The 26,260-nt window shown below is 41.2% G+C and overlaps 1 protein-coding gene across 4 annotated transcripts in view; it reads left to right on the top strand.

Annotated features, from left to right (window-relative positions):
- MSRA (methionine sulfoxide reductase A) overlaps nucleotides 1-26,260 on the top strand; it is a 409,813-nt gene that overhangs the window by 306,904 nt on the left and 76,649 nt on the right. For 3 of the 4 annotated variants that reach the window (XM_058670091.1, XM_058670087.1, XM_058670090.1), the window contains exon 5: nucleotides 17,242-17,348. In XM_058670091.1, the coding sequence (XP_058526074.1) occupies nucleotides 17,242-17,348 (107 nt within the window). Of the gene's footprint in view, nucleotides 1-17,241; nucleotides 17,349-20,130; nucleotides 20,316-26,260 lie in introns of those variants that run through there. The other variant, XM_058670088.1, reaches the window with a different exon arrangement.

Consider the following 26,260-nt stretch of genomic DNA (forward strand, 5'->3'; position numbering starts at 1 on the left):
TCTTGGGGAGAGGGATAGCAACATTAACCGTCTCTTATGGTCAAGTCTTAGTGATAAAAAGATTCTATTTCTGATTTATTTCATGCTGATCATAACCCTCAGAAGTTATGATCTTCATTTAATAGAAGAAGGGAATAAATGAGGCTCTATTGACTTAGAATCTTGCTTGATGTTGATGACAATATTTGGACCCAGCTCAGTCTAATGCTCAAGTCACTTTTTTCCTCTGTATGCTAGAGGAGTGCAAGTTTCTGACTGGGAGGGTTCATCTCTAAGGATGGACATTTTTATGGACCCCCTCCCAACCCAATACCATAGTATAAGTGCCTTTTTAAAGCATCGAAGGTATCCTTTCAAAAGCAAATATACTAGGATGCCACGTGCATTTCATCACTCTTTAAATAAGGTACCTACCTTATTAACCATCAAAATATCATCTGTTTCTGGAAACTGGAAAGGCTCACTTAGTGCATTTCCCAGTTGCCAGGCCATGTCTGCTACTCAGCAGGGTTTGTGGATCCCTCATGAGCCTTCCCAGGGAACTGTGGCCTGGAAACTGACCCAGTGCACTCCTCATGGAATAATAGTCTTTCTGCAGAGGGCGCTGACTGAGACTGTTAGTTAACCCCAATATTGGGTAGTAGTAGAATTTTAACCACACGTGCAGCCACTAATAAAAAGGAGTGTTGTTGTTGTTGTTGTTGTTGTTGTTGTTGTTGTTGTTGTTTTTAGAATCAGGGCTGTGTTGATGGGTCAAAATTCTAGCTGCTAGGTCTGAATAGAAGTGATAGTGCATGATTTCTGAGTTACATGCACTTGGAGGGAAGGGTGTTCTCTTTGCTCCCTTTCTCCAAGTTAGTTTGTGAAGCATCTTGGATTACAGCAATGGGAGCCTCACCCTTTTAATGGGAGACCCTGTGAAGCTAGGATTAAGTCCCCATCCCATACTGGAGTGTTTAGGCAAAACTCCTTTGTTTAAACTATAATGATTCTGGTTTATTTTAGACATTTTTTCTCCCTCTATTAAAGCAGCCAGATCTATGTTCTAGCTAGTACATCCTTCAGCTATAAGCTAGTAATGAACTCTCTGTCACCCCTCTGAAAATCTTGATTAAAATGTCACCCTAATTAAAATGTCTTTAATCAAATCTGTTTTTAAGAGTTTGGACTCTAGGGCTCTGGTTTTGAGCCAGGTATGCCTTGTACCAGCTCAGTGGTCAAATCTCATCTCTCTCTCCTCCACTTTACCTCCTGGAACCTACAGTGACCTCCTAACCATCCTAACCCACCCTTTGTATCTATTCTCCATAATGACATGTTGAAAATAAAGTATGTTGTTCCTGCTGAAAGCCCTTTTCTGGCTGTCCATTTTCTTTGGGATGGTTTACAAATTCTAGAGATCCTGACCAGCAGGATCTGGGTTGGAAATCTGGCACCTGCTTCTCTAGCTTTGACTCATGCCACAGTTCTCCCTCCCTACTTGCACTTACTGTAATTCCATTACGGTGGCCTTTTTCATTTCATTGCTAAAAGACACAAGCTCTTTCTGAAGTTGGGGCCTGTATTTAGAATTCAATCTGACCAGACTCTTGAGGGGACTGTTTCCATCTTGCCCTTTAGATCTCAACTTAAGATTCCTTGACTTCAGGGGTTGGCATGGTTACACAGTGGTTTAAGCTGCCTCTTGAAGTACCAACATCCCATATCTGAGCACCAGCTCGAGTCCCAGTTGCTATTCTTCCCATCCAATTCCCTGTTAATGTGTTTTTGGAAAGTGGCAAAGATAGTCCAAAAACTTGTACCCCTGTCAACCATGTGGGAGACCAGGATGGGGTTCCTGGGTACTGACATAGACTTGGTCTAGCCCTGGCTATTGCAGTCTGTTCAAGTGTGAACCAGGTGGCAGATCTCTTTCTCTGTCACTCTGCCATTCAAATGAATGAATGAATTAGTCACATCTTGTATTCAGTAAAGTCTTCTCTGAGTTAAAGTAGCACTTTAACCCTCATGTGTTTCTCTACCATTGTATTGTTTTTCCTCCCCAACAATTATCAAAGGATAAATTGTACTTGGTTATTATTTATTCCTCTGTCTCCTCTTCTAGAAGGCAAACATTAATATTAAATGTTTTTGTTTTGGCAGTGTAGATGAACCTCAGTTTCTGTATGTGTGAAACAGTTCTTACCCCACAAGTGTGTGACAGGATGTTTGAGGGAATGTACATTACATGAATGTAGTCTGGCATACATTATGCAATTGGTATGGAAGAACTCCCACACTTGTGCTGTCTCCTGCTTGTCTTGTTCCTTCATAAATCCCAGGATTCCTCCACTGGCTATGTAGGGCCCAGGACTGCACACCTTGGCCAGCTTCCTTAGTTCTCAGAGAACTGGGTTTTATATAGGACTTTTCAGCCCATTCTGGCAATAGAGAACCCCGAAGGCCTCTTCTCCACTTTTTCCTTGGCCTGCTTTTATTCCCTTCTTCAATTCATCGTGAATAATTATTTGAGTGTGGGTTGTACCTGTGAGATCTCCAGAGGCTGAGAGGTGAGATTGGTTTACTCTACTGTCAGCAGGCTTGCTCCACAGCCTCTTTCCAGGTGCATAGTGGAGCAGTGAGCTCCCCGTACTGTCTACTGAGAAGCATCCATCGGAATGAGAAAAATCCTACTTTCCTTCTGTCTCCCATCAAGTAGGCACTTGAGCACTGGTGTTCATATATTTGAGCTTGCCAAATTAATATCCGAGCTTCATTGTGCTGACCTTTTTACGTTAGTTTTTTTTTTTTTTAGATAAGTTACCCATTTGGAAGGACTATCCTTTTTTTAGACTTTGTACAAGGGATCTATCATCTGCAAATAATTAGACAGTGGGAATTCCATTGTATTGCTAATGAGCAGATGTGCATACTTATAGTAGAGGAACAGCTGCACACATAGAAAATGCAAAAAAAAAAAACCGGCCCAAACCCAGCATTATGAATTCTGAAAGGGATTTCATTCTTTTAGGAATTTCAGAAACAGAGAAAAATGAAACAAAGAATTGAACTGACATTTTTCTCTATTAATTGTTCTTTTCAGTCATACTTTTCCTAGCGTAACATTATCATATATGTACATAGTGTCTGTGCTGTTTGCAGAAGTGCCATTTTCACTTTCAAGTCCCCCTTTCATGTAATACTCTCGAGTTTCTCCTTAGCCTTTCTAGTGTTGTGTGAGTTTGGTGGCTCCACACTGCATGAAGAACTCTAGCCGGCTGACATTGGCTGGGCTGGCTGTTGTGCTCACAGACTTAGGTATACATGATTCCATTTGGGCCTTAAATTACCTTGTGAGCCTTATACCTATTTAATAGATGAATGAACAGTCCCAGAGAGGTGAAGTGATTTAACACAAGCTAGTTATTCTGTGACAGAGCTGGAATCTAGAGCTCAAGGGTTCACTTACAACCCTTGTCTTCTCTCTGAGAGCAGAGAACTTGACCTGCCACAACTGCAGATAACAGCACATTATCTAGTGCTCATGCACTCCTAAGGTGTCCATTACAATGTTATAATCCCATTAGGGATTTATTAACAGGATGAAAAAGTTCTGATAATAAGGCTTTTGAAATATTTCAGCCAGGAAAAAAAATTCACATATTTTAATAGTAATTGTTAGATCGATTTATGATTTGACTAAATTGCATTTCAGCAATAAAAAGTGAATTCAGGGGCTGTCATTGTAGCATAGCACGTTAAGCCACTGCCTGTGACCTTGACTTACCATGTGAGTGCCATCTCAAGTCCCAGCTATTCCACTTCCAATCCAGCTTCCTGCCAATGCATTTGGGAAAGCATTGGAGGACAGGCTATGTACTTGAGTCCCTGCCACTTACGAGGGAGACCTGGATGAGGTTCCAGGTTCCTGGCTCTGGCCTGGCCCAGTTCTGGCCGTTGCAGCCATTTCGGGAGTGAATTGCAGAAGAAAAATCTCTATGTCTCTTGCTTACCTTTTGTCACTCTGCCTTTCAAATAAATAAAATAAAATTTTAAAAGATGAAATTCAAATAATTACTACACGAGAGAGTACTAAATTAGAAAAGAGAAACTTGAGAGCTGATAACATTGGCAGGAACTAGAATTTACAATTTCCAGTAATCGCAGGCTAGGTTATTCAGACCGATTGTCTAACTGAAAGTAACTCAAAATATTGAACATAATATTTAAGGAAATATTAAAAGAATCACACCAAAAAATTGACAAAATTATTAGGAATGGCCAGATTAAAATGGAAAGGAGGGACTGGCATTGTGGCACAGCATCACATTGGTTGGCATCCTGGCTACTCCATTTCCAATCCATCTCCCTGCTAATGCATCTGGGAAAGCAAGTGTTTTGGATAACTACATGGGATACCTAGACAGCTGGCCCAAACTGGGCTTCAGCTTGGCTAAGCCCAGGCAATTGCAGCTATTTGGGGAATTAACCAGTAGAAGGAAGATTTATTCTCATTCATTCATATTCATTCTCGCTCTCTCTCTCTCTCTCTCTCTCTCTCCCCTCCCCTCCCACCCCCCTCCCTCTTTCTAAATCCTCCTTTCAAATAAATCTTTTTAAAAGCAAAGAATGTATGAATGGTAAGGAAGGAAACAGATAGGTAAGTAGAGTAGAGGAGTATGATATCTTTATTCTGGGATTGTTTGATAATTTCAGTTTTTAGCATCTTGATCAGGAGATAGAAGGTGTGACTGACTTTGTTAGAGCACTTCACCAAGAAAAAGTGAGAAAACACAAATAACCAATATCAGAAATAAAAATCGAGTTCTTACCACTAGTGCGGGTGACTTTACATTTACTAACAGGGCATGATAAGCAACTTGGTATTAAGAAAAATTAGAAAAAGTGAATTTCTTAAATTATAATGAAGCAAAGCTAAATTGAACAATGATAATTAAAGAAATAAAATCAGTACCTTAAAAGTTTCTCATAAAGAAGTCACTGAGTTAGATGACTTCATCTGTGAATTCCATCAACATTTAAGGAATAATTGCAATCTTCCTCAGTGTAATCTGGAGATTAAAAGGAGATGCAGTTTATTTTATGACCTTTGTAATCTTAACACCTGATGATGTGAGAAAAGAAAATTACTCATGCACATGTATGCAGTAATCCTAAACAAAGTATTCACAAATTAAGTTTAGTAATATGTAAGAAGATAATGACTTTATGACCAAATTGGTCCAACTTAAAAGCATGGTTTAGCATTTCAATGTTAACCATTGCAACTAACCACACTGGCAGATTAGAAGAAAAAAAAAGACATAGATATGATTATCAAAATAGATAAATATAGTTAATCCAATTCAATATTCTGAATTGCAAACTGTGTGTACGTGTGTGTGTGAAAGAGAAAGAGAGAGAGAAAGAGAGAGAGAAAATATAAATGAGCTTGAAAGAAATCTCCTATTCACTGGCATAACCCCAAATGCCTCCAAAAGCTGGAGTTGGGTCATACACAGTATATATGTATATGTATACATATGTGTGTGTGTGTGTGCCTGAAAAACGTGCCAATACCTGTTCACCTCTCCTCAGCTGGATAGTGTTTTCAGTCTTCCCTTGACGTGGCTACATGACTGAGCCGCGACCAGTAGAATCAGGAATCAAAACATAAACACTTCCAGACAGGACTGTGAAAGCTCCATGATCCGTAAACTGTCTCCACCTGCAGTATTCTTGCTGACTGTGAACACCAAGCGAAGCCTCCAAAGCAGCCCACTGACGATGATTAGGCTTCTGATAGCCTAGGCCTCTGAAGAATTCAGGAAACAGAAGAGTGCCCAACTCCTCTTACTAATTTGGCATGAGCAGAAACTAATATTTATCAAGTTAAGGGTTTTTTTTAATTAACCTGGAATTGAACATTGGAATAGAGTGCTACCAAATACCTAGACACTGTGGCATTGACGTAGTGCTCAGGTGATCTGATGATGGATATTGCTTGTGCTATGACCGTGCCAGTTCTCTCTGATTTGTTTGATCGATTTGGTGCAAACCCAACAAAGTTCCAGCATATTTGTTGTTTTTCTGCTTTGTGGCTCCTAAAAGTTGATTTCAGTATTTACATGGAAGCACTGACTTTCAAATAAAGCAAAGACTTGCTTACATAAAGAACAAGGTGAAAGAAGTTATGCTCCTGGACATCAAGATTCATTATATAGCTGCACCTATTACAACAAGATGGACTTGATATAAGGGCAGATGGGAACAGACAAATGCAACAGAAGAGAGACTCCAGAAACACACCCACAACATACACAGAGAGGAAAAGTATACTGAAGTATCAGAGGAAGCCTGATGTTTTAATTTTTAAAATTTATTTTAAATGCTTGAAAAGCAGACTCTGTGGGGTGGAGAGAGAGAACAAGCTAAATAGAGCTTTTCCATTCACTGGTGTACTCTCCAAATGCCTTCAACAGGTGGGGTTATGTCAGACACAATTAGGACCTTAGAAGGCAGTCCAGATTTTAGGGTTCTGACTACTTGAGCCATCACCTGCTGCCTCCCAGGCTGTGCATTAGCAAGAAGCTAAAGTCAGGAACAGAGCTGAGACTCAAGCCCAGGAACTCCAATAGGGAATACAAACATCCTAAGCAGCATCTTAGCTGCTATGCCAAATGCCTAGCATGATCTTTTAGGTAATAATAGTAAGATTGTTTTCATTCATACGGGGAAAAATCAGTCAGGTTTCTGTAATTTAATATCACACATAAAAATCAATTCCAAAGAAAGAAAAGAGCTAAATATAAAAGACAAACAAAAGACTTCAAGTAGGTAATATCATGATGACATTGGATTTGGGAAATATATCTTTAAAACAGATGGAAAAAGCATTAACCATAGAAGAAAATTATTGATGAACTTCAGCTCATCTAAAAGCATTGTAAAGAAAATGCCTGGAATGGATGGATTGTATTTGGTAAAAGATTAGTATTGAGAATATATAGGGATTTAAAATATATACAGCAGATTTTTTTTTAAAAGAAAAGATTGCTGAATAGAAAAATGAGAAAAGCACTGCAATAATTGGTGAAAAAATCAGTTGATAGTCAACCTCCTTTTTAATCAGGAAAATCAAAATTAAGACCAAGTGATTTTCAATCACATGTTAAGTAGATTGAGCAAAAATGGTAAATTTGCGTTTAACATTCCTGATTAGATTGGCAAACATCGAGAGCTCCAGGAACCCTCATTGTGTAACATGGGTTTCTAAACTGGTACAACTGCTCTGCAAAATGGATCAGCATCTAATTCAGTTGGGGATACATAATACCTATAAGAAGTGATTCCATTTCTAGAGTTGTAATAACAGAAAACGTGTCAAGAAGGTTCTTAGCAGCTCCAAGCTGGTCCTGCATACCACAATGGAGTAGAAACACCCATTGTGGTACATTCAGACAAAGGAATGTTACTAAGCTAGGAAAATGAAGAAAATAGAAAGAACTCAGGACCACGGTAGTTAAGACTCAAACCACAATGTAATTTAATTTATAGAAATTTCAAAAGTAGAGCAAATCCTTTTCCAGCGTATGTCTATCTGCAAAGCATAGTGTTATAAAAAATTAAAGAAAATAAAAAATCATGGTGGTTACAATGAGAGAGTGAGAGAGAGAGGTTATTGGAAACACATAAAGGGGCTGGAAATACTCTGTATCTTGACATTGGGTGTTATATGAATGTTCACATCATAATAAATAATTTAATTATGTTTCATATAGTATTGAAGTGGGTGCCTCAGTAATAAACTACATTTGTATCTTAGGTACATTTATGATTGTGTGCTTGTTATTGGATCTGGAAACCACTAAAACCAACATGTTGATTACTACTTCTGTTAACAATGAGGACCATCTCTGTGGTGGAGGACTTGTCCCATGAATGTGGTGATACATGGAGGCTTCGTACCTGTGCAGATGTCAACATCATGTCAGTGCTGCTTACACAATGGGCCTGTAGTAGGAGGTACTTTGGCTGAATCACTGCTGTAAAACTAAATTGTGGGGTCAGTACTGAGGCACAGGGGCTAAGCCACCACTTACAATGCCAGAACCCCATTTTGGAATGTAGGTTTGAGACCCAGCCAGAGTTATGGGCTCCTGGCTTCAGCCTGAACCAGCCCTAGCGGTTATCGTCATCTGAAGAGTGAATCAGCAGATGGAAGATCTCCATCACTCTTCTTTGGGCTGGCAAATAGTAACATAGAAATTTAGATATTTTGCAGTATTATTCATGTACTTTTGTTATTTGACCATGTTTAGAAGAATGGAGCATAAACAGATACTGAGTCCCAGAAGGCATTTCCGGAGACATATGATAATTCAAAATATTCCTTTGGACCAGCAGTGCGTAGAATTTTCCTTTTACACAAGTAAAATCTATACTAAAATCATTTTTATTTACCTTTTAGGAAGGAATAAACACAAATTTTCACAGTAATTTATTTATGGTTATAGAAGAAATATGTGCTCATGGCCAAAACCTTTCTCTTTGCTTTTAGGTACAGAGTAAATATTTGGCACCTCATCTCTATATCAATATACTGTTAGCTCTCCTGAGATGCATTGCATGAAAATATAGAATATTGTGAAAATGATAGTGACTCCAGGGACATTTTCTTTTAGAAGAGTCACATAATACGTTCCACAGTTTACCATGCAGCACTGTATTGTTTACAATTTCTCATAGTCATGATTAAGAGCATGGGCCTTGGAGGCAGATGGTTCCAGGGCCAGTGCTGGCCTTGGCAGGTTCTCAGCCTCCCACTCAGCATTGGCCTCGTGTTCTGGGAAATGCCATTGTTCTATGTGTTTACAGAATTGGATGCACAGCATAAGGAGGGCACATTGCCTGGCACACAGGGGAGGCTTCAGGGTCATTAGCTCTTTTGATGAGCACGTGAATCATCAGTTGGTTTTCATCTTCTCCCTCTTTCTCTCTGCTCTTCTTCTCTCCCTACTCCTCCCTCCCTCTCCCCTTCCCTTCTTTTCTTTTGATGAAACAAAAAAAAAAAATTCCACTCACATATTCAGCACTTTAACTGTAAATGGAGCTGTCAGTTAAAACTGACAACTTTTCAGTCAGATAAAGATGGTTCCATATTAACAGGCCTGCCTCAGATGCCTGAGAAAAAAGGCCAGGTGTTCTGTGAAGGGCCGTGTGGGTCCCATTGAAAAGCACTTTCTATGCTGTGCAGTCCACAGGCTCATCAGCTGCTGGAGGATCTCAGGAGCCTGCAGTGTCCTTGCCCCCCAGAGACCAGGCTTGGTAGCTGAGGCCAGGGGACCTCACTGCAACAACACTGACCTAAAGATGTGTCATTGATGCCACTCACCTCTGGTGTTTTTTAGGGGGGCCAACATAGGATGCAGATGGCCTACTGGTTCCATCTTGGTTGCAGCAAACTAGGGGGTCAGTTTGAGAAGCAAAGAGTAGAGGAACTGTTTATGTATTTGGAATGACTGAATTGATCAGTCACTCATTGATTGCTTCATACATTTTGAAGAGGGAAGTGGAAATGTTCAAAATTTGATAGACCCACAGCAGCTAAATCTTTCCCACATGCTTCCCTCTCTCTCTCTCTTTCTCTCTCTCTCTCTCTCTCTCTCTCTCTCTCTCACACACACACACACACACACACACACACACACACACACACACAATCAAGTCACTCAGCAGATGCCCCGTCCTGCCGCTGGCCAGTATGGTATGCAGGTCTCTGCTTATTGTTAGAGTGATGTGTCCCTGGGCATGTGCATGCTATAGCTCTCTTAACTTAGAGTCGCTTAAAAAAACTTGTCTTATAATATTTCTGACAAACAGATCTCATAAGAATTTATCCAACAAGTATCAACTGAAGTGATAGAATGTAAGGAATAGCATAGTGCTAGAGGTGGGAAGTCAGGCAGTCGGAAAGAGATCAAATTGGGTTAAATAGCTTGGAGTCCTAGGCTTGCTTCCGTGGATGTAGATATCCTGAGACAGGGATTTAGTGCATGTCACTCACTGTGGAAGTGCTCTCAGAAAAATTTAAAAAAAAAAAGATAAAAAATGTGTTGGAGAGTGAAGGAAGAAGAACAAGGAAGGTGAAGAAGCTAAGCAAGGATGTGGTCTCAGGTCATGTCTGGCCTTGGCCTGAGGCACGGTGGGTGAGGTAAATTCTGCAATTTGGCTGTGACTGACTCCTGGCCAACATTATAGGAAATTTATATGAATTTCTTCCTTTTTTAAAATTTTTTTTTATTAATTACATTGTATTATGTGACACAGTTTCATAGGTACTTGGATTCTCCCCACCCCTCCCCACACTCTCCCACCATGGTGGATTCCTCTACCTTGTTGCATAACCACAGTTCAAGTTCAGTTGAGATTCCCCCATTGCAAGCATATACCAAACATAGAGTCCAGCATCTTACTGTCCAGTCAAGTTCAACGGCTTCTTAGGTATACCCTCTCTGGTCTGAAGGCTATATGAATTTCTAAGGACAGAACATTGATCATTGTTTGCCTAGGAGTTTTGAAGGGGGAAACCAGGAGTGAAGAGAAAGGCATGAATAAACTTTCATGTTATGTATACATTATCAAAGTCAATCAAGCTGTACTCTTTAAATATATGTAATTTTTTTGCTTATCAATTATAACTCAGTAAGTCTATTTTTAAAGGATGTAACCAAATCCTTCAATTGTATGTATAGGTAATGACCTCCAATTTGTAAGTCTAAGACGGAAGGATTCTAGATGAAACCATTGGTCTTTTAGGAACAGATTTTCCCTGAATTCTGACTTGTTCAGTGATATGTTCTGGAAATTTTGTTTATCAGATCAAGCGTATCCATCTGTATTTTAGTGATTCCTTCTCTAACTTCTGGGACTGATGTGGGTTTCTGAATTTTATTGACTGATGCTTCTTAACATCCTTAGTAGTATGTTGCAAACCTGTCACTCTTGAATTTCTGCAATAGCAATCACACAGGGACTGGAGAGTTTGCCTGATAACCGCACAAGAAACATGCTGCCATCCCCGCATTTCCAACAGGAAGCTGCAATTGAGATGGGTTTAGGACGTAGGCCAATCCAGAGTTCCTGCAGAGTTGGAACTGGAATCGACAAAGCCCCTAGCTATGCCTGTGCTTCTTGCAGAAGACTCTACAGCAAACCATTGAGGAGGAGAGTGTGGAGTTACTCTGGTGAGAACCAACACAGACAGTCTTGCTGATAAATGGCTCCTTCGGCATTCCCAAAAGCAGAGACATATCAAATCCTTTGGAACACATCTTCCTTGTCCTGTCGCTCACTATCAGGTGTTATTCCTTGAGATCTTGCAACAACTATTACAGTGAACTTCCCTTTGAAATTTCTATGTTCAAACTTATCTCTCATGTTCCTAGTCAGACTGTGTGGAAAGAGTTTGGCACCCAAAGATGAGTCTTTTGAGCAGATGAGAACTCATTCACCTTTATTTATTTTTCTAAAAGATGTATTTGTATTTATTTTATTTGAAAGGCAGATTTACAGAGAGAAGGAAAGACACAGAGAGAGAGAGAGAGAGAGAGATATCTTCCATGTACTGGTTCACTCCCCAGATGGTGAAAATGGCTGGAGCTAAGCTGATCCAAAGGCAGGAGCCAGGAGCTTCCTGCAGATCTCTCACATGGGTGCAGGGTCCCAAGGATGTGAGCCATCTTCCACTGTTTTCCCATTCCATAAGCAGAAAGCTAGATTGAAAGTAGGGCAATGGGGAATGCAAACCAATACCCACATGGACACCAGCACTGCAGGTGGAGGATTAGTGTGCTACACCGCCACTCCATCCCCACCCTTATTTATTTTAGAATAAATGTTATCTTATTTATCTATTTTTCACCATATTCTATAGTTCTGAGAGAGAGAGAGAAATCAGGATGGTCTGACCCTTTAAAATCTTCTTTAGAAAGGCTGGATAGAGAAATCTCAAACAGTTGATAGATGCCAAGAGGTCAGACCTCTTCAAGAATGCCCCAAAGCCCAGCCATCATTAATCTGTTTATAGAGTACTTTTGGAGAATTTTAAGCACAAGATATTGTTTTCTGAGCCAGTTATTGTTCTTTCGTCCTCCCAGGCAAGCCCATTACTTATTTGCCTGTGACAAATAGTGCCAGTAATTGACCCTTTTGGTGTTACCAAAGCCATGTGGACAAAGCCAGGAGCATGGTGAACTTGGCAGCACCCACTGAATCCAGGTGAAAGAGAGTTCTGCATTGCCGACTGTACTCAATCGGCATGGTCACAAACTGACCTGTGTATGCATCTCTGGTCCCTAGGGTGATCTGTTTACCTAAGAGCCTTCTGCTCAGCTGAGCAGCATCATTTCCTCCTAGGACCCTTGTTGGGGCCTTGTCTCTTCAGAGTCTTGAGACTGCAGCCTGCTCGTTCTTGTTTAAGGCCTCTTGTGGCGATGCCCCTCTGCTAGCCTGACACAGGAGCTGTTGGTTCTGTTGTCTAACTCTTTGTAGATCAATTCTGAAAGGTGAGAAGGTCAGGCCGATAAAGGTATAAAGCATTTGCCATTTATCTACTAAACTGTCTCAGGCAGGTCACCCCATTTCTCTGGTTCATGATTTCCTTTCTGTCAAAGACTGTTAAGAACATCTTCTTCCACAGGACTAATGTGAGGGTTGCCGAAGATCTAGAATATTGAACTGCAGTATCAGGATTCAGTGTTGCTTCCTCTCCTCTCCACTCCAGGTTATTCCTTCAGATCAGTAATCACTGGCTAATTCTTCTGCATCAGTGTTGAGTACAAAGGCATCACAATATGAATCCCATTTTGCTGGGGAGTAACTATAGATTTGGAGAAGGGAAGGGAAGAAGACCTGCAGGGGTTATTCAGTCTCTCACTCGCACCTTTCTGTCCTTTTTCAAAATAAAATTTTTGTTAATTGTGCCCTCTGGAGAACAGCAACCTGTAAGCTGCCTCGGTAAATTAGGACAGCCTAGTGTTTGATTTTCTTTGTTGTTCAGCGGGTAGACCAGCAGGACCACTTGGATTTCTAGCAGCTCCTGGATGTTGAGTTTAATGTGGTTTTTCATTGTGCATCAAATCCTATTTCTCAATGAATCATCTTTCCTATCTATGTTTCAAATTTCATGGTATCTAAGCTGCGATAAAGACATTGACCTTGTTTCTATTCCTTTCAGTCCCCGAAGGAGCATGCTGTTCCTTAGTCCTTGTAAAGATATCTTCAGGCTTGGTGCCTGACTGATGCTCTTTCAGGACAAGAGTTACCTAACTGCACACGCTGTCAGACTTGGGCCCTTTTCTCACTGGCCTATCCATTTTCCCACTTCCCTCTCTGGACCTCTGAATTTTTCTGACCTACGTGGATTTTCCTTATAATACCAGGAGTGTGACTAGTTTAGAAGTGACACTGCATCTTATTTGTGAAACCCAATCCCTAGTACCTTACCTGAGTCAGGCAAGTATGAATAGACTGGAGAAAAGTAAAGAAGGAGATGAACAGGCAGACAGGCAGGTGGAATGATTTTCTCAAGCATTATCAATGGTAATAATGTTTCTAACATTCCGCAGGTCTCTCCTCCTTTATAGAACATTACAGGGTACATGTTTAGGGGATGTAAGACAATGCCAATAGGGATTTTCTAAGTTTCAGATCAGAAACCAAGAAAGAGGGTGCTGAATTGAAAACACACGCATGGACAAAGGCTGAAATAGAAGAATTCAATAGAGTTCTTTTGCCCAGCTTAGGTTTCCTTGCTACCCACTGACATGAAGAACTAGGCTGGAGATTAGCAGAGTTAAAACTTAACTAGGGAGGTAATTCTGTTAAAATTAAATGCAATAAATGCAGTAAGTATCAAATCTTATTTCCAGAAAACCATCTTATTTCAAAATTTATCTCCTTTCCATTCAGTAAGCTTCTACATCGATGAACTGAAGACTGTATGCAATGGAATTAATCAAATGCATGTACAAACACACACACTCATATATGGGCATGTGTGCATGTATCTTATTTTAGGATATTACCCATTCTCCTCAATATGATCTTTGAAGGAAAAATAATCAAATTAACATTGTTGGTCATGGGTGAGTCAGAGCTTTGATGTTTTCTCTCAATCCCTTTTTATGTACCTTTTGAACTTTCTTATCTTCCTTTCTGTTCAGGCAGGCAAGTGTCCAGGAGGAGAGTATGTATTGTTTTAAACATGGCTTTAGTATTTTTAGAGTATTCTAATAGCATTGCAGAAGATCAGGAATACAAATCAGATTTGTCAGGCTTCTGCATGCATATGGTGGGTGTAACTGAATAACTCAGGTTTCCAGTGGCTGACTAGTCAGTTTGGGTTCATCACTAGTCAATTAGCAGTGAAAAAGAGTTGTGGACAGGACCCACGATGCTATATCTGTAAGCCGTCCAGAGTGTTGGGATACTTCACATCACCAAGGAAGACAAAGACAGCAGTGGTAGGTGCTGTATCCATGCTATCAAGTTGTAGTTACCAAATGATCAATTTAGTTACATTTGAGGGACCATGGCTTCAAGAGAAGGATCCATGAATCCTGTGCTGGTTGTAGTGGTCATTCATAATTTCTAATTGTATAATTAATCCATGTCTTGTTCTAAGAAATACATTGTCTTACATATTTACCTGGAATATCTCTTCTGCCCAGCCAATTTTGTGAAAACTTCCAGATGATTCTACCTATAGGTTGTCATGTCATTACAAAGTAAGATTGATCTATAAATAGATGTAAGCTGAGAGGGCTCTTTTATTCTTCTTCTGTCGGATAATTTCGGTATGTGTGTGTGTAAAAATATGCCAGTGGAAGAGACCACTATTAAACTGTCTCATTGGAGTGACTCTCAATTCTTTCCCTTTGTTTGGAAAAAAAAAGTGTGGGGGAGTCCTATGATAATTCAGAGACTTTCAACAAAACCAACAAAATACACAAATATTTCTGGTCTTATTGTGAAAGAAAATGGAAGAAAGAAAGGCAATTAGGATGGAGAGAAGGAAGAACAATCAGATTGAAACCGCTCTGCATGGAGATCCTATTTTTCAGTACCTTGTGCTGGGTGTAGAGAGTAAAGTCATGCTTTACTAAAAATCAGCCATCCAGTGTTCTTTGTTTTCTTGCTGGAGAGTGTTTCAGGAGGAACAGTAATTATCATCATGTCATTATGCATTGAAGAGATAGGAAGTGGCCATGCAAGGAAAGCGTTTCTCCTAAGTGAAAGGAGAAAAAATTGAAGGAGGCAAAGGAAAAAAATGTTGCCAAGGCACCTGGAATGTGCATTTGTCTGCCCTCTTACAGTCTGGTGGACTGAACTCTATGAACATAGGACTTTGTGTTGTTCATTGATGTATGCTCAGCATCTGGAAAAGTGCTCATCACACATATTTGATGTTGAGTACAAGGGTGCTTCAAAAAGTTCACGCAAATGGAATGAAAAGATAAATTTATTTTGGTACAAAAATACTTTGGAATCCAGGCTTACAGTAAATTCTCAAAGAGTTTATAAAAATGCAAATTCTGAAAAAACTATGCAGATTCAAAAAAGGTTTTTTTTGGCACCAAGCAACCTTTTAATTCCATTTTCTCTGATCTGTTTTGAAGTACCCCCATCCTCACCTACGCACATTGACAGCCTGGGTAACCTGTGGGTTAACTCTGATTCCTGCCATTTTGGTATTATTTCAGCCTCTTTTGTTGTGGCTTTAGTTTGGGGTCATAAATCCTACCTTGTCCATAGGTACAGTGAATATTTGGTGTTCCCAGCTACTGCACTGGCCTCCACTGGTTTTCCAAGTAGTAGTTCAATTGTGTGCTTTTTCTGTAGCTCTTAAGAAAAGTTATCCTCTTTGCATTTATCAGTACGAATGAAATATTGCAGAAGGAGCCTGATCAATTGATTGACATTCCAGTATTAAAAAGCTTGAATCACAAGAGCTGTGCAAACTCCTCTAGTCTTCACACAGTGTGTATTTGTGGAAGTATTTCTGTATTTCTGACACTACAGTCGGTACTGTGATGGTCCAGCCCAGTCCTCTGGAAGGCCCAGAGAGGAGGAAGGTACAAATGCATTCACAGGTGCAACTGATAGAACCTCTGCAAGGCGCCTGCAAGGTCAGGTGAAACCCAAAGGAGACAGTTTGGGTTGGGCACAGCAGATGAGTTTGATCAGAGAAAGTGCTGAGGAGGGAAGGTGCTGGAACTAAGTCTTGAAAGCTGACTAGGGTAGCAGCAAGGGAGCGTGTTAAATGATGTAGTTGAGAAGAAGTGTCTGCTGGAAGTGAAAGATTCTCCTGAGGATTAAATAAGAAAACTTGAAAATATCTGAATAAACCCAAACCTTTGCTACTCAGTGTGGTCTCACTACATGAGAAGTGGACATCCAGCCCCGCCCAAACCTGCTAGACCAGAGCCTGCATTTTAGCCAGATTCCAAGGTGATTCCCTTGCACATTCACATTGGAAATATCCAGACCCAATGTGTGTGGAGGATGGCATCCTCTGCTGAGGGTGTCTGGGTTACTTGCTGGAGCAGAAACTCATTCTTGAATGATGCAACAACCACGCGTGAAATTCATTGTGACTGCAATTATGGGAATCTACAGGGGGCATTTAGTGTGCCTGTGGCTGCTTCATTTTGGGAACTTTATTATTCGTAAGAGATGGACTGCTCATACAATGAAGTTGCTGTGATGGGGGAAATACACTGTGTAATGCTAGGCTCCCTGTGCTAGATTCATGGCCTCAGTCATATGATGTCTTAAGATTTCTGCGTGCCACTCACTGTTTCAGGACCGCATATCTCCACTATACCATCTCCTTCTCTGCCAAAAGAGTAAGGGTGAGACCTGCTGCACGGTGTCTCTTCGGGACCCAAGGAAGCAGTGTGTAGCATGGCACTTGACATGTAGTACACAGGAGAGATTATTATCTAGATATCTGCATGTTAAATATAGCTATGAAACATTGAATATGACCTGAAACCTGCAATACTTCTATCAAGTGTAAAGATTTTTGTCACAGCTAAAATCGTCCAGCTGAAATCAGTGTATTTCATACTCACTTAAAGAGAGTAATGTCAAGATAAAACTAAGCACATCAGTCAGAGAGACTGTAGGGAAAAGTGTCGAAACATCTGAACTTTTGCACAGCCTACCTGGTAATCCTCTCTGTTTTTCGCTCCCCAGGCATGCGCCAAGGCAATGACTATGGCACTCAGTACCGCTCAGCCATCTATCCCACCTCTGCCAAGCAGATGGAGGCAGCCCTGAGCTCCAAGGAGGACTACCAGAAGGTAGGGGTTCCCCAGCCCTACTTGCGCCACAGAAATTCTGGCCAAGTCCTGGCTTTAGTCACTGGGCAATTTGGTCTGTCCACCTGCAGTTGCGTTCCACTGGTACGTTTGTTAGAAATTTCTGTCAGCCTCTTGGAGTGGAGCCATTGTGCCTGCAAAATTAAAGTTTTAGAGTAGGGTGTCATAATTTCTATTTAAAATCAATGCATCTTGACAGACACACAACTTGTTAAAGCAACAGTCTTTCTCTTGACTTCCCTTTGTTCTTTTCTTCTGAATCCCTCCCTCTTTCTTTGAACTTCACAAGTTTGTCTCAGAGTTGTGGAGGCTGTGAGTCCCAAGGTGTCAGATTTGTTGACTTCTTCTGGTGGCTGCAAGGAAAGGACTCATCCGAGGCCCCCTCTCCTTGCCTTGATGATGTTTTCCTCTCCTTGAATAGACTGCCATCACCTTCCCTTTATTTATGTCCTTTTCTGTGCCCCATGTCCCACTCTCATGAGAACCCCAGTCATAATGGGTTAGGACTCACCCAAATGACTCCATGCACTCAGTTATCTCTGTGAAGATCCTGTAAGGTCACATTCTGAGGGAGGGTTTAGGACTCCAACATATCTTTACTTTTGCCTGGGAGAGGGGAGGCAATTCAACCTAACAATTTTTCTCTTGCAAGTAACCATAAAATGAATTGTAACAAAATGTTTCTCAGGCATATGTTGCTTCATGAAGCAGTTTTCACTATTAATTGGTATATATTTTTAAAATATTCTTCAATAGAAATTTTGTTCTTCTAAAATCAGTTTGGGTTGCTTTAATTTTTAGAGCATTTCATGGGAATGCTTACACTTTAATAGTCATTATACATGTGGGTGTTGGATTCAGATTCATGTTTAACAATAGAGCTAGTACCTTCTATCATGCTGATCTATTGTAGAACAGAGCGGAAGGTCACAAATGCAACAGCTTCCAGGAATGTGTGGGCTCTTCACTGATCGCCATGCTTGTGGAAGGGAGGCAGTAAGGAGCCTAGAACAGATGTGCATTTGCTGGTGAACACTAGCAGGGCTCATGACTCTTGGTCAGTTTGACTCTGACAGGTAGAGGGCTGAGTGACATGTTGGAGGGCTTAGTGAGATGCCGTTGGGGTCCCATTCATCCCTCGGTTGCCTCACTTCTCCCATCTGTTGGCTGATAATGCTGGACAGGTAACCTGTAGAATGGATGCAGTGGTCTCTGCCAGCCATGTCGAATCCTCTCTCCTTATCTATGGGCTAGATTTAATGATTTCGGGGAAGGGCAGTGATGCGATTCCCTTCTGAGACAAGGCAGTTAAAGTATTGAGACTCCCATCTTGGAAGCTTCTTCTGTTTTTCATTCTCTCTGGGTTTGCTTGTCCTGGAGGAAGCCAGCTATCATGACACAAGGCAACTGTGTGTGAAAGCTCATGTTTCAAGGGTCAGGGTCCTGACAAGCACCGTGTGGGCAAGCTTGGAAGCACCTGGATCTCTGTCAAGCCTTCAGATGAGACTGCAGGCCCACCTAGCTGACTGTAGCAGCCTTATAGGAAGATCTTGAGCCAGGGGCCGTCATCTGTGTTATTTGCCATATACCTGACATTTACTTAGACAGTAATACACCTTATTTAACTCAAGCCAACCTAAGAGGGAGATCCGATTATTGTCCCCATTTTTTTCTCACCAGAACCACAGAAATTATGACTGTAGGCAGGGAGATGAGTTGGGCAGCTATGCAGGATTCCAGTGCAGAAATGATGGGCACTGTGTCTGGGATGGTCAAAGCACCAGTGGGGTGAAGGGGTTCTTAGGAAGTAGAGCAAATCAAATTTGGGACCTGATTGGAAGTGGAGAGTCAATGAGAAAGAGGGAAACAGGGACTTACAGATTGCTGGCTAGTGATCTTCTATTCTGATACGGAGGAGCAGAAGCAAATCTATGGGGATGGTGAGTCAAGTTTCAGAAATGTGTGTGTGACAGAGGATGGAGGACAGAACAAATCAACCAACTACCCCAGCCAAGTGTTTGCAGTAAAAATCTGGGCAAACGAAGATTCTAAAGTGAAATATGTCAGCCATTGGATTCTGGAGACATTTCATCATGCTTGGAATGGTGAGATTGGCAGCAATTCGGAACTGTTGAACTATCAAAATGACTTAAACAGGACCCTCGGAGTGTGCCCCACATCGGGACCTGGGATGGGTGGGAGGCTGGGTGGGGCTTCTCCCTTTTTCTTTCCCCTTATCCCAGATACAGAAAAAAAAATAACAATAATAATAACGTGGGAAAAAAAGAAATGTGTGAGGCACCTGTGATGTGGACATCTTAAGTAGCTGTTGGGAGGAACTGTGCTCTGTTCCTATCTTCCAGGGAGAGCTGGTGTGGCGAAACTGGGTTAAGGTTTGTGAAGCACAGGGCCTGGCACGCAGGAAGAAAGTGTTCCTCAGTTAGCAAGATCTGTTGTTGTTTGGTGTTAACTTGTATGCAGAACACGAAGCTTTAGTTGCTGATAAACTCACAGAGGAAAAGTGATGAGATGAGAAAAAGAAAAAAGGAAGCTTAGGACCTGAGCAGCAAACACACTTAAAAGGCAGGTGGGGGAATACCTACACATGGTAAGGCACATATTAGGTGCTCCAAGCTTAAAGTACAGTTCTACGTGGTTTAATCCTCCTCTAATTATAAAGGCAATGTTTATAATTAATACTAACAGTCACATATGATTCATGTTCTGTGTAAATTACTTACAGTAATGATTTCTGGTCCCATAGGCTACCAACAGTAGTGTCGGGAGACTCTGGAAGAACATAACTCTCCCCTATCAGAACATGACAAAATGAACTGATAGTTTGATGCTCACATGAAGAGGTCAAGTTCAAAAGGTCAGGGCCTTCCATCTGTGATGATGAAGAGACTTCCTTATTCCTCATTTTTGAGCATCTGCCTCCACAGCTTCTTAGCCCTGAGGAGAACCCATGTTGATTTTAGATAATTGATAATCCTCAAGAGATAAATTTGGGTATTAATTAATGAACTGTTTTATTCATTCCTCCATCATTTTTTTGTAGATTAGTTCAAGTGATTCTCTGGGACTTCTGTTGGGGCAAAGAAAGAAAAACACAAATTTACTTTCCAGCAGGGCATCTTGCCAAAATTATAGTTCTATAATACATAGTTATATATAATTTATACAGTATGGTTATACATAGCATATGTGCATATAACAACCAAAGTAACAGAATGGCAACAACACCATGTAGCAACAATTATGTGCATATTACAACAACAGTGTATGTGCACATAACAACAATAGTCATGAACAGAAACAACTGAATGATTATTTCCTACAGGCTAATCACTATGTAAGAATTTCCCATCAATTAAGCCATATATAAATCTTTCTATTTATTTATATATAGGCACACAATACAATAGCTAGTTTAGATGTGGGTATCTATTGGCATGTTTATAGAAAAGTGCATGAATTCATTCATATTTTTCTGAGACTTGTTTTCCTGTTTTGAAATCAGTTTGAATTTCTGCTCACTTAATTTGTATACTTGATAACGTGCACATGAAAAAGTGCCAACAAATTTCAATACCTGTAAAAGATGGAATACTTACTTTTTTATACCATCATCTTGTCAATGTTTTGTTTTACATTTACCTTAAATAGTACTATGGTTTCTAATGGAAGCCACAAAGTAGGAGAGATTGCCAGAGCTTACCAGTTAGCTTCAATAGGACATCAGGAAGCTGAGGGGGTGACTAGTGACCTTGGAATTGCCTTTCCTGCATTTTATATCTATGGCAACCTTGAACAAATTCCTCAAAGAAGAAAAGCATTTATTCTTGGAAGTGTTGTTTCTTGCTACCAACAGATGAGTCTAGAACTTCATAACCCCATCAAAACCAAAAGCAGGGGAGTTCTTAAATGTGCTGTTTTCCTCTTTAAAGCCTGGCATTTCTGGCTGTGTCCCTGCATTCTGGGAGTTCATTGTATCTGAGCCTGGTGGGTCTCTTGTGCACCGACTATAACATTGACTTAGGTTACTAATGTAATCGTCTTTGCTAGCTTGCCCCCCAGTGACCTCCTAGTAACAGCTTCTTCAGCAACTTCTTCCTGTGTGAAGTTTAGAGTGACAGTATTGCTTACCACAGAACAGCCATTCCAACATAAAATTAGCTGATTTTATCACAGGGACCAATTGTTGCACTAATTAGATATGCAGTACTGCTGAGAAGCAAAAAACCAAAAGTCATTTTCCATGTAAACCATGGTTTTCTGTAAACTTGGCTGGGTCATGGAGTCCAGACTCCCCAACAGCCACCAGAAGGGAGAAGGACCAAACAAGTTGTCTACCAGCTCATCAGCTTGCAGGAGCCAGGAAAGTCCTGCAGAAGAGGAGCATGCCTTAAAGGGTGCAGCTTGAACTATGCATTGACTGACTGTACTCACCTAGAAGGTGCTGAATTCTGCTCACAGAACTTGACAGCTGCCTCAAGTCTGTGGTGAGCTAACTTTCTGTTGTCTTTCAAGGAAAACTTTATTATCTTTTCCTAGTCTCATTTTCAAATTTTCATTTTTTGTTTTAAGAGTTTCAGGATAGAATTATTTGTTTGTGACATTCAATGGAAGAGATGTGTTATTGTTTTTCTGGTTATCAAATGTGGACAGTTTTTCTCCTGAGTGAACCTGTCGGGGCAAACGTGTTTGAACACCTTGTACTGAACTGTGGCATCTGGGAGGAATGAACAGTGTAAATTCTTCCTCATTTAGGAGTGAAGTAATTTGACCACTGATAGATCGTGTTTCTTGAAATAAGAATGACACTCAAAACCTAAGGGATGTTTTTCCTGGACAATCTAGCTCCTTCTCAGTTCCTCAGACTCCGTGAACAGGAAGCCTGACATTTCGTCTGTATGTTTATTTTGTTAAAAAGAGAAAGGGAGAGGCTGCCATTGTGGCATTGCAGGTCAATCCTCCACCTTTGACTCTGGCATGCAATACATGTTTCAGGTTCAGTTTTGGCTGCTCCACTTCTCATAGACCTGAGAAAGCAACAGAAGATGGCCGAATTGAGCCCTTGCCACCCACGTGGGAGACCTAAATGAAGCTCCTAATTCTTGGCTTCAGACTGTCTCAGCTCTGGCCATTGTGGCCATTTGTGACCATTTGTAGAGTGAACCAACAAGATATTAGATCTCTCTCTCTCTCTCTCTCTCTCTCTCTCTCTCTCTCTCTCTCTCTCTGTGTGTGTGTCTTTCTCACTTTCTCTGTAACTCCGTCTTTCAAGTAAACAATTTTTTAAAAAGAGATATTTTCTTTGCTTACATTTTATAGCATGTTACATTTCAGGAAGAATAAAATTCTTCTAAAGTGAATGCTGAATTATTATCCTTCATATGTAAGACAGAATTTTATAAGAAGACTTGTTTATATATCTGTTTGAAAGCATGTTAGAATGGAGTGTGGCAGGGGGTGGGGAACACAGAGAGAGTGGAAGATCTAACATCTGTTGGTTCAGTCCCTAAATGCTCACAAAGACTGGGGCTGGGCCAGAGCAAAGCCAGGAGGTTGGAACTCCATCCGGGTCTCCCACATGGGTGCAGGGGTCCAAGCACTTGGGCCATCTTCTGTTGCTTTCCCAGGAGCATTAGCAGAAAGCTGAATTGGAAGTAGAGCAGCCTGAATACAAGCCAGTCCTCATATGGGATGCTAGCATCGCAGATGGCGGCTTAACTCACTGTACCACAATGGTAGAACCCAAAACCTGTGCCTGTCAATTTCTGTGAAGGTGGTTGTCCTTTCTTCATCCCAATCAAGCATCTGTCCTCCCCACCTGTACATCCATTTATTACCTGACCCTAGTGATGCCATCATCTTCTGAGCCATTCACACATCCATGTATCTTCCCACCTTCTATCTGCTCATCTACACATCCACTCCTCCATAACCATGTCCGTGCATATATCTATATGTTCAACATTAAATTTACCTTAGCTTTCAATTATCCAACAACTTATTTATCATCTATATGTTTGCATATACTCAATATAATGTCATTTTGCAAAGAAAAATACCTGAATTGGCAGATAAAAGCAGTATACAAAGATTGGGCTACAGTTAGCATTCTTTAGAATAAAGATTCAACTTTGATTATTTAATTTTCTTTCTACGTAGATTGTGATCAGATCTTTAGTGACTCTGAATGTTCTCCAGTTAAGCCTTGGAAAGTTGTCACATGGCTAAAGAGAGAGAGTCTCACAACCAACTAACACACCTATCAGTTAAGCTTGTACAGCTTTTTTCTAGCATAGTTTAAATATTCTCTACCAATGAGGTTCAAGTTTACAGTCCAAAACTACTCTCTGGACTTCCCATCACCAAATTCGAATGTCTTACTTGTTGTTTCTACCTATTTGTCCGTGTAACAGTCCCCAAACTGAAAGAAAGCCCGCTGCACAGACTCATCCCAGTCCTTGGCTTCCTTCTGCCACCCTGCCCACTAATGGCCTTCCACAGTTATCACCTTGTAATTCACCTACACACTCTCAAGAGGCACCCCAATCATCCCTTTCCCTGCCAACTCCTCTCCAACACATCAAACTAAACCAGATTCCACTTTCAAAATGTACCTCCAGTGTGTCCATTTTCTCACTGTCCTAACGCTGGTCACCGTTTTCTGTTCCTAGACCACACAACTTCTTACCTCTGCATTACTACACCCACCCAGAGTGGGCAGCTGGGGTCACCCTCAGAAGTATAGTTCAGATCATGTACTTTCCCTGCATCAACCCTACATGGCCTCCCGACTGAATTTGGGAGGGGAAAATGCAAACTCTTTAGCATGATCTACTGAGTCCCCCTGAGCATTGTGTCAGCTTCTTGAAAGAGAACTGGAACTTCCAGATTGCCTAGTTAGCAGGGTATGTCTAAGATGGAATGAATCATTCTTGCCCAAAGTTCAGAGCCTTGGACTAAAGCTCATGGATTTCTTGAGACCAGGGAATGAGGACTACAGGTATTCAGAGAATGTTCTGTGAATATCTGAAAAGCTAATTCTAGAAGGGCATACTGGGCACAGTGATAAGGATGTTACTTGGGACTTCTACATCCCTCTTTGAAGTGCCTAGATTCAGGTCTGGGATCTATTCCCACTTCCACCTTTCTGCTCAATGTGCACCCTGGGAAGCAGCACAAAGTGGTGGTTCAAACACTTGGGTCCCTGCCACATAGGTGGAAGACTTGGATTAGGTTTAAGCTTGACCCAGCTACAGCTGCATATTTCTCTCTCTCTCTCTCTCTCTCTCTCTCTCTCCCTCCCTCTCTCCCCTTTTTTCTCTTTCTCCCTCCCTCCCTCTCCTGTTGTCCATAGTAAATATGTAACTTGAAAGTTTTAAGGATTAATTAAATATTTTTGTATTTCAAAGTTAATTCTTATATGGACCCATTGTTGCCACAGATAGAACAAACTGACAAGTTGTAGAGTTGCTGCTTGCTTTAGGATATGTTGTATGCCAGGAGGGATGAAGCTTCTTCCTTAACCACAGCGTGCTTGACCCTAAATCCTGTCTTGTAAACCCTCTTGACTCAAGAAATTACTAAATGTTACAGTCAGGCAGTAGTATTTGGTAAGGTTGTCAGTAATTGGTACATCAGACTGTCTTCCTTCCCCTAGTTGGCCTGAGTCTCTGACTTTTTCTTGGATGACTCTCCTGTGATTGCTCTAACAAACCTGTTGACTTTGAGTAAGTAGGGGTATATCTTCTCACAGTACTGGAGGTCAGCATCAGTTGTGCTGGGTCAAGGTGCTGTCTGGGCTGTGTTCTCCCAGGGCCTCTGGGGGAAAGAATTCCTTCCTTTTTTCTTATGACTCTTAGTAGCTGCTGACATTCTGGGGCATGTGGCCCCATCGCTCCAGGGTCAGCTGCCCAGTCACTGTGCTTCCTCTTCTTCCTGTGTCTGATTCGTCTGCCTTTCTCTTTAAAGGATGTTTGTGGTTACACTGAGAATCCTCCCAGATGCTCCAGGACAATCATTCCATCTCCAAAGCCTCCATTTTGTCATACATGTGAAATCAGTGCCAGATATAGCGAAGAGTCACAGTTTTCAGGGACTAGGCCTGGATGTTCCAGCCTGCGATGGGTACATGTTCACACCAACATGGGGGGCTGCAATCAGGGACTCTGTCTGGGCTGCTCAGGGGAGGCGGGCCATGTTCACCAAGTGGGTACCCATCTGGCTTGCTGTAAATCCCGGGACCATACACAGCATCTCCAGGGTCCCTGGAAAGGATGGGCCCGATTTCCTGTACTTGGAGTCTTTCTGTAGCTTTGAAAGGAGTATGGAAATTTGTATAAGTTATTTCCTTTTTGAATGTTTTTTCCTTCCAAACAGACCCAACTTTACACCCCAAATTATCTACTAAGGAGAAGTAGCATAGAAAAATAAAATTAGAAAGAAAAAAATCCTGAGAATGATAAAGATTTGGGGAAAAGAGAGAACTGTGTATATGTTAGAGAGGGAGCAAGAGCTGAAAATAATGCCTCAGTGGTTGGCAAGGCTGTTCTAATACTAGTCTAGTAGTTTTTTTAAAAGCATTTACTTGAGCAATGACTGCATTTCTTTGGTCCTTACTTTTATTCATTTATTTATTTGTAAAGATTTATTCCTTAAAGCAGAAATAGAGAGCTCTTCCATTCACTGGTTCACTTCCCAAAATGGCCGCAACAGCCAGGGCTGGGTTAGGCTGAAGTCAGCCAGGTCTCCCACATAGGTGACAGGAATCCAAGCACTTGGGCCATCATCTGCTACCTTCTCAGGTGTGTCAGCAGGGAGCTGGATCGGAGGTGAGGCAACTGGAACTTGAGCTGGTATTTATATGGAATGCTGGCATG

This window comes from Ochotona princeps, chromosome 11 (genome assembly GCF_030435755.1).
Source record: "Ochotona princeps isolate mOchPri1 chromosome 11, mOchPri1.hap1, whole genome shotgun sequence".
Taxonomy (NCBI): domain Eukaryota; kingdom Metazoa; phylum Chordata; class Mammalia; order Lagomorpha; family Ochotonidae; genus Ochotona; species Ochotona princeps.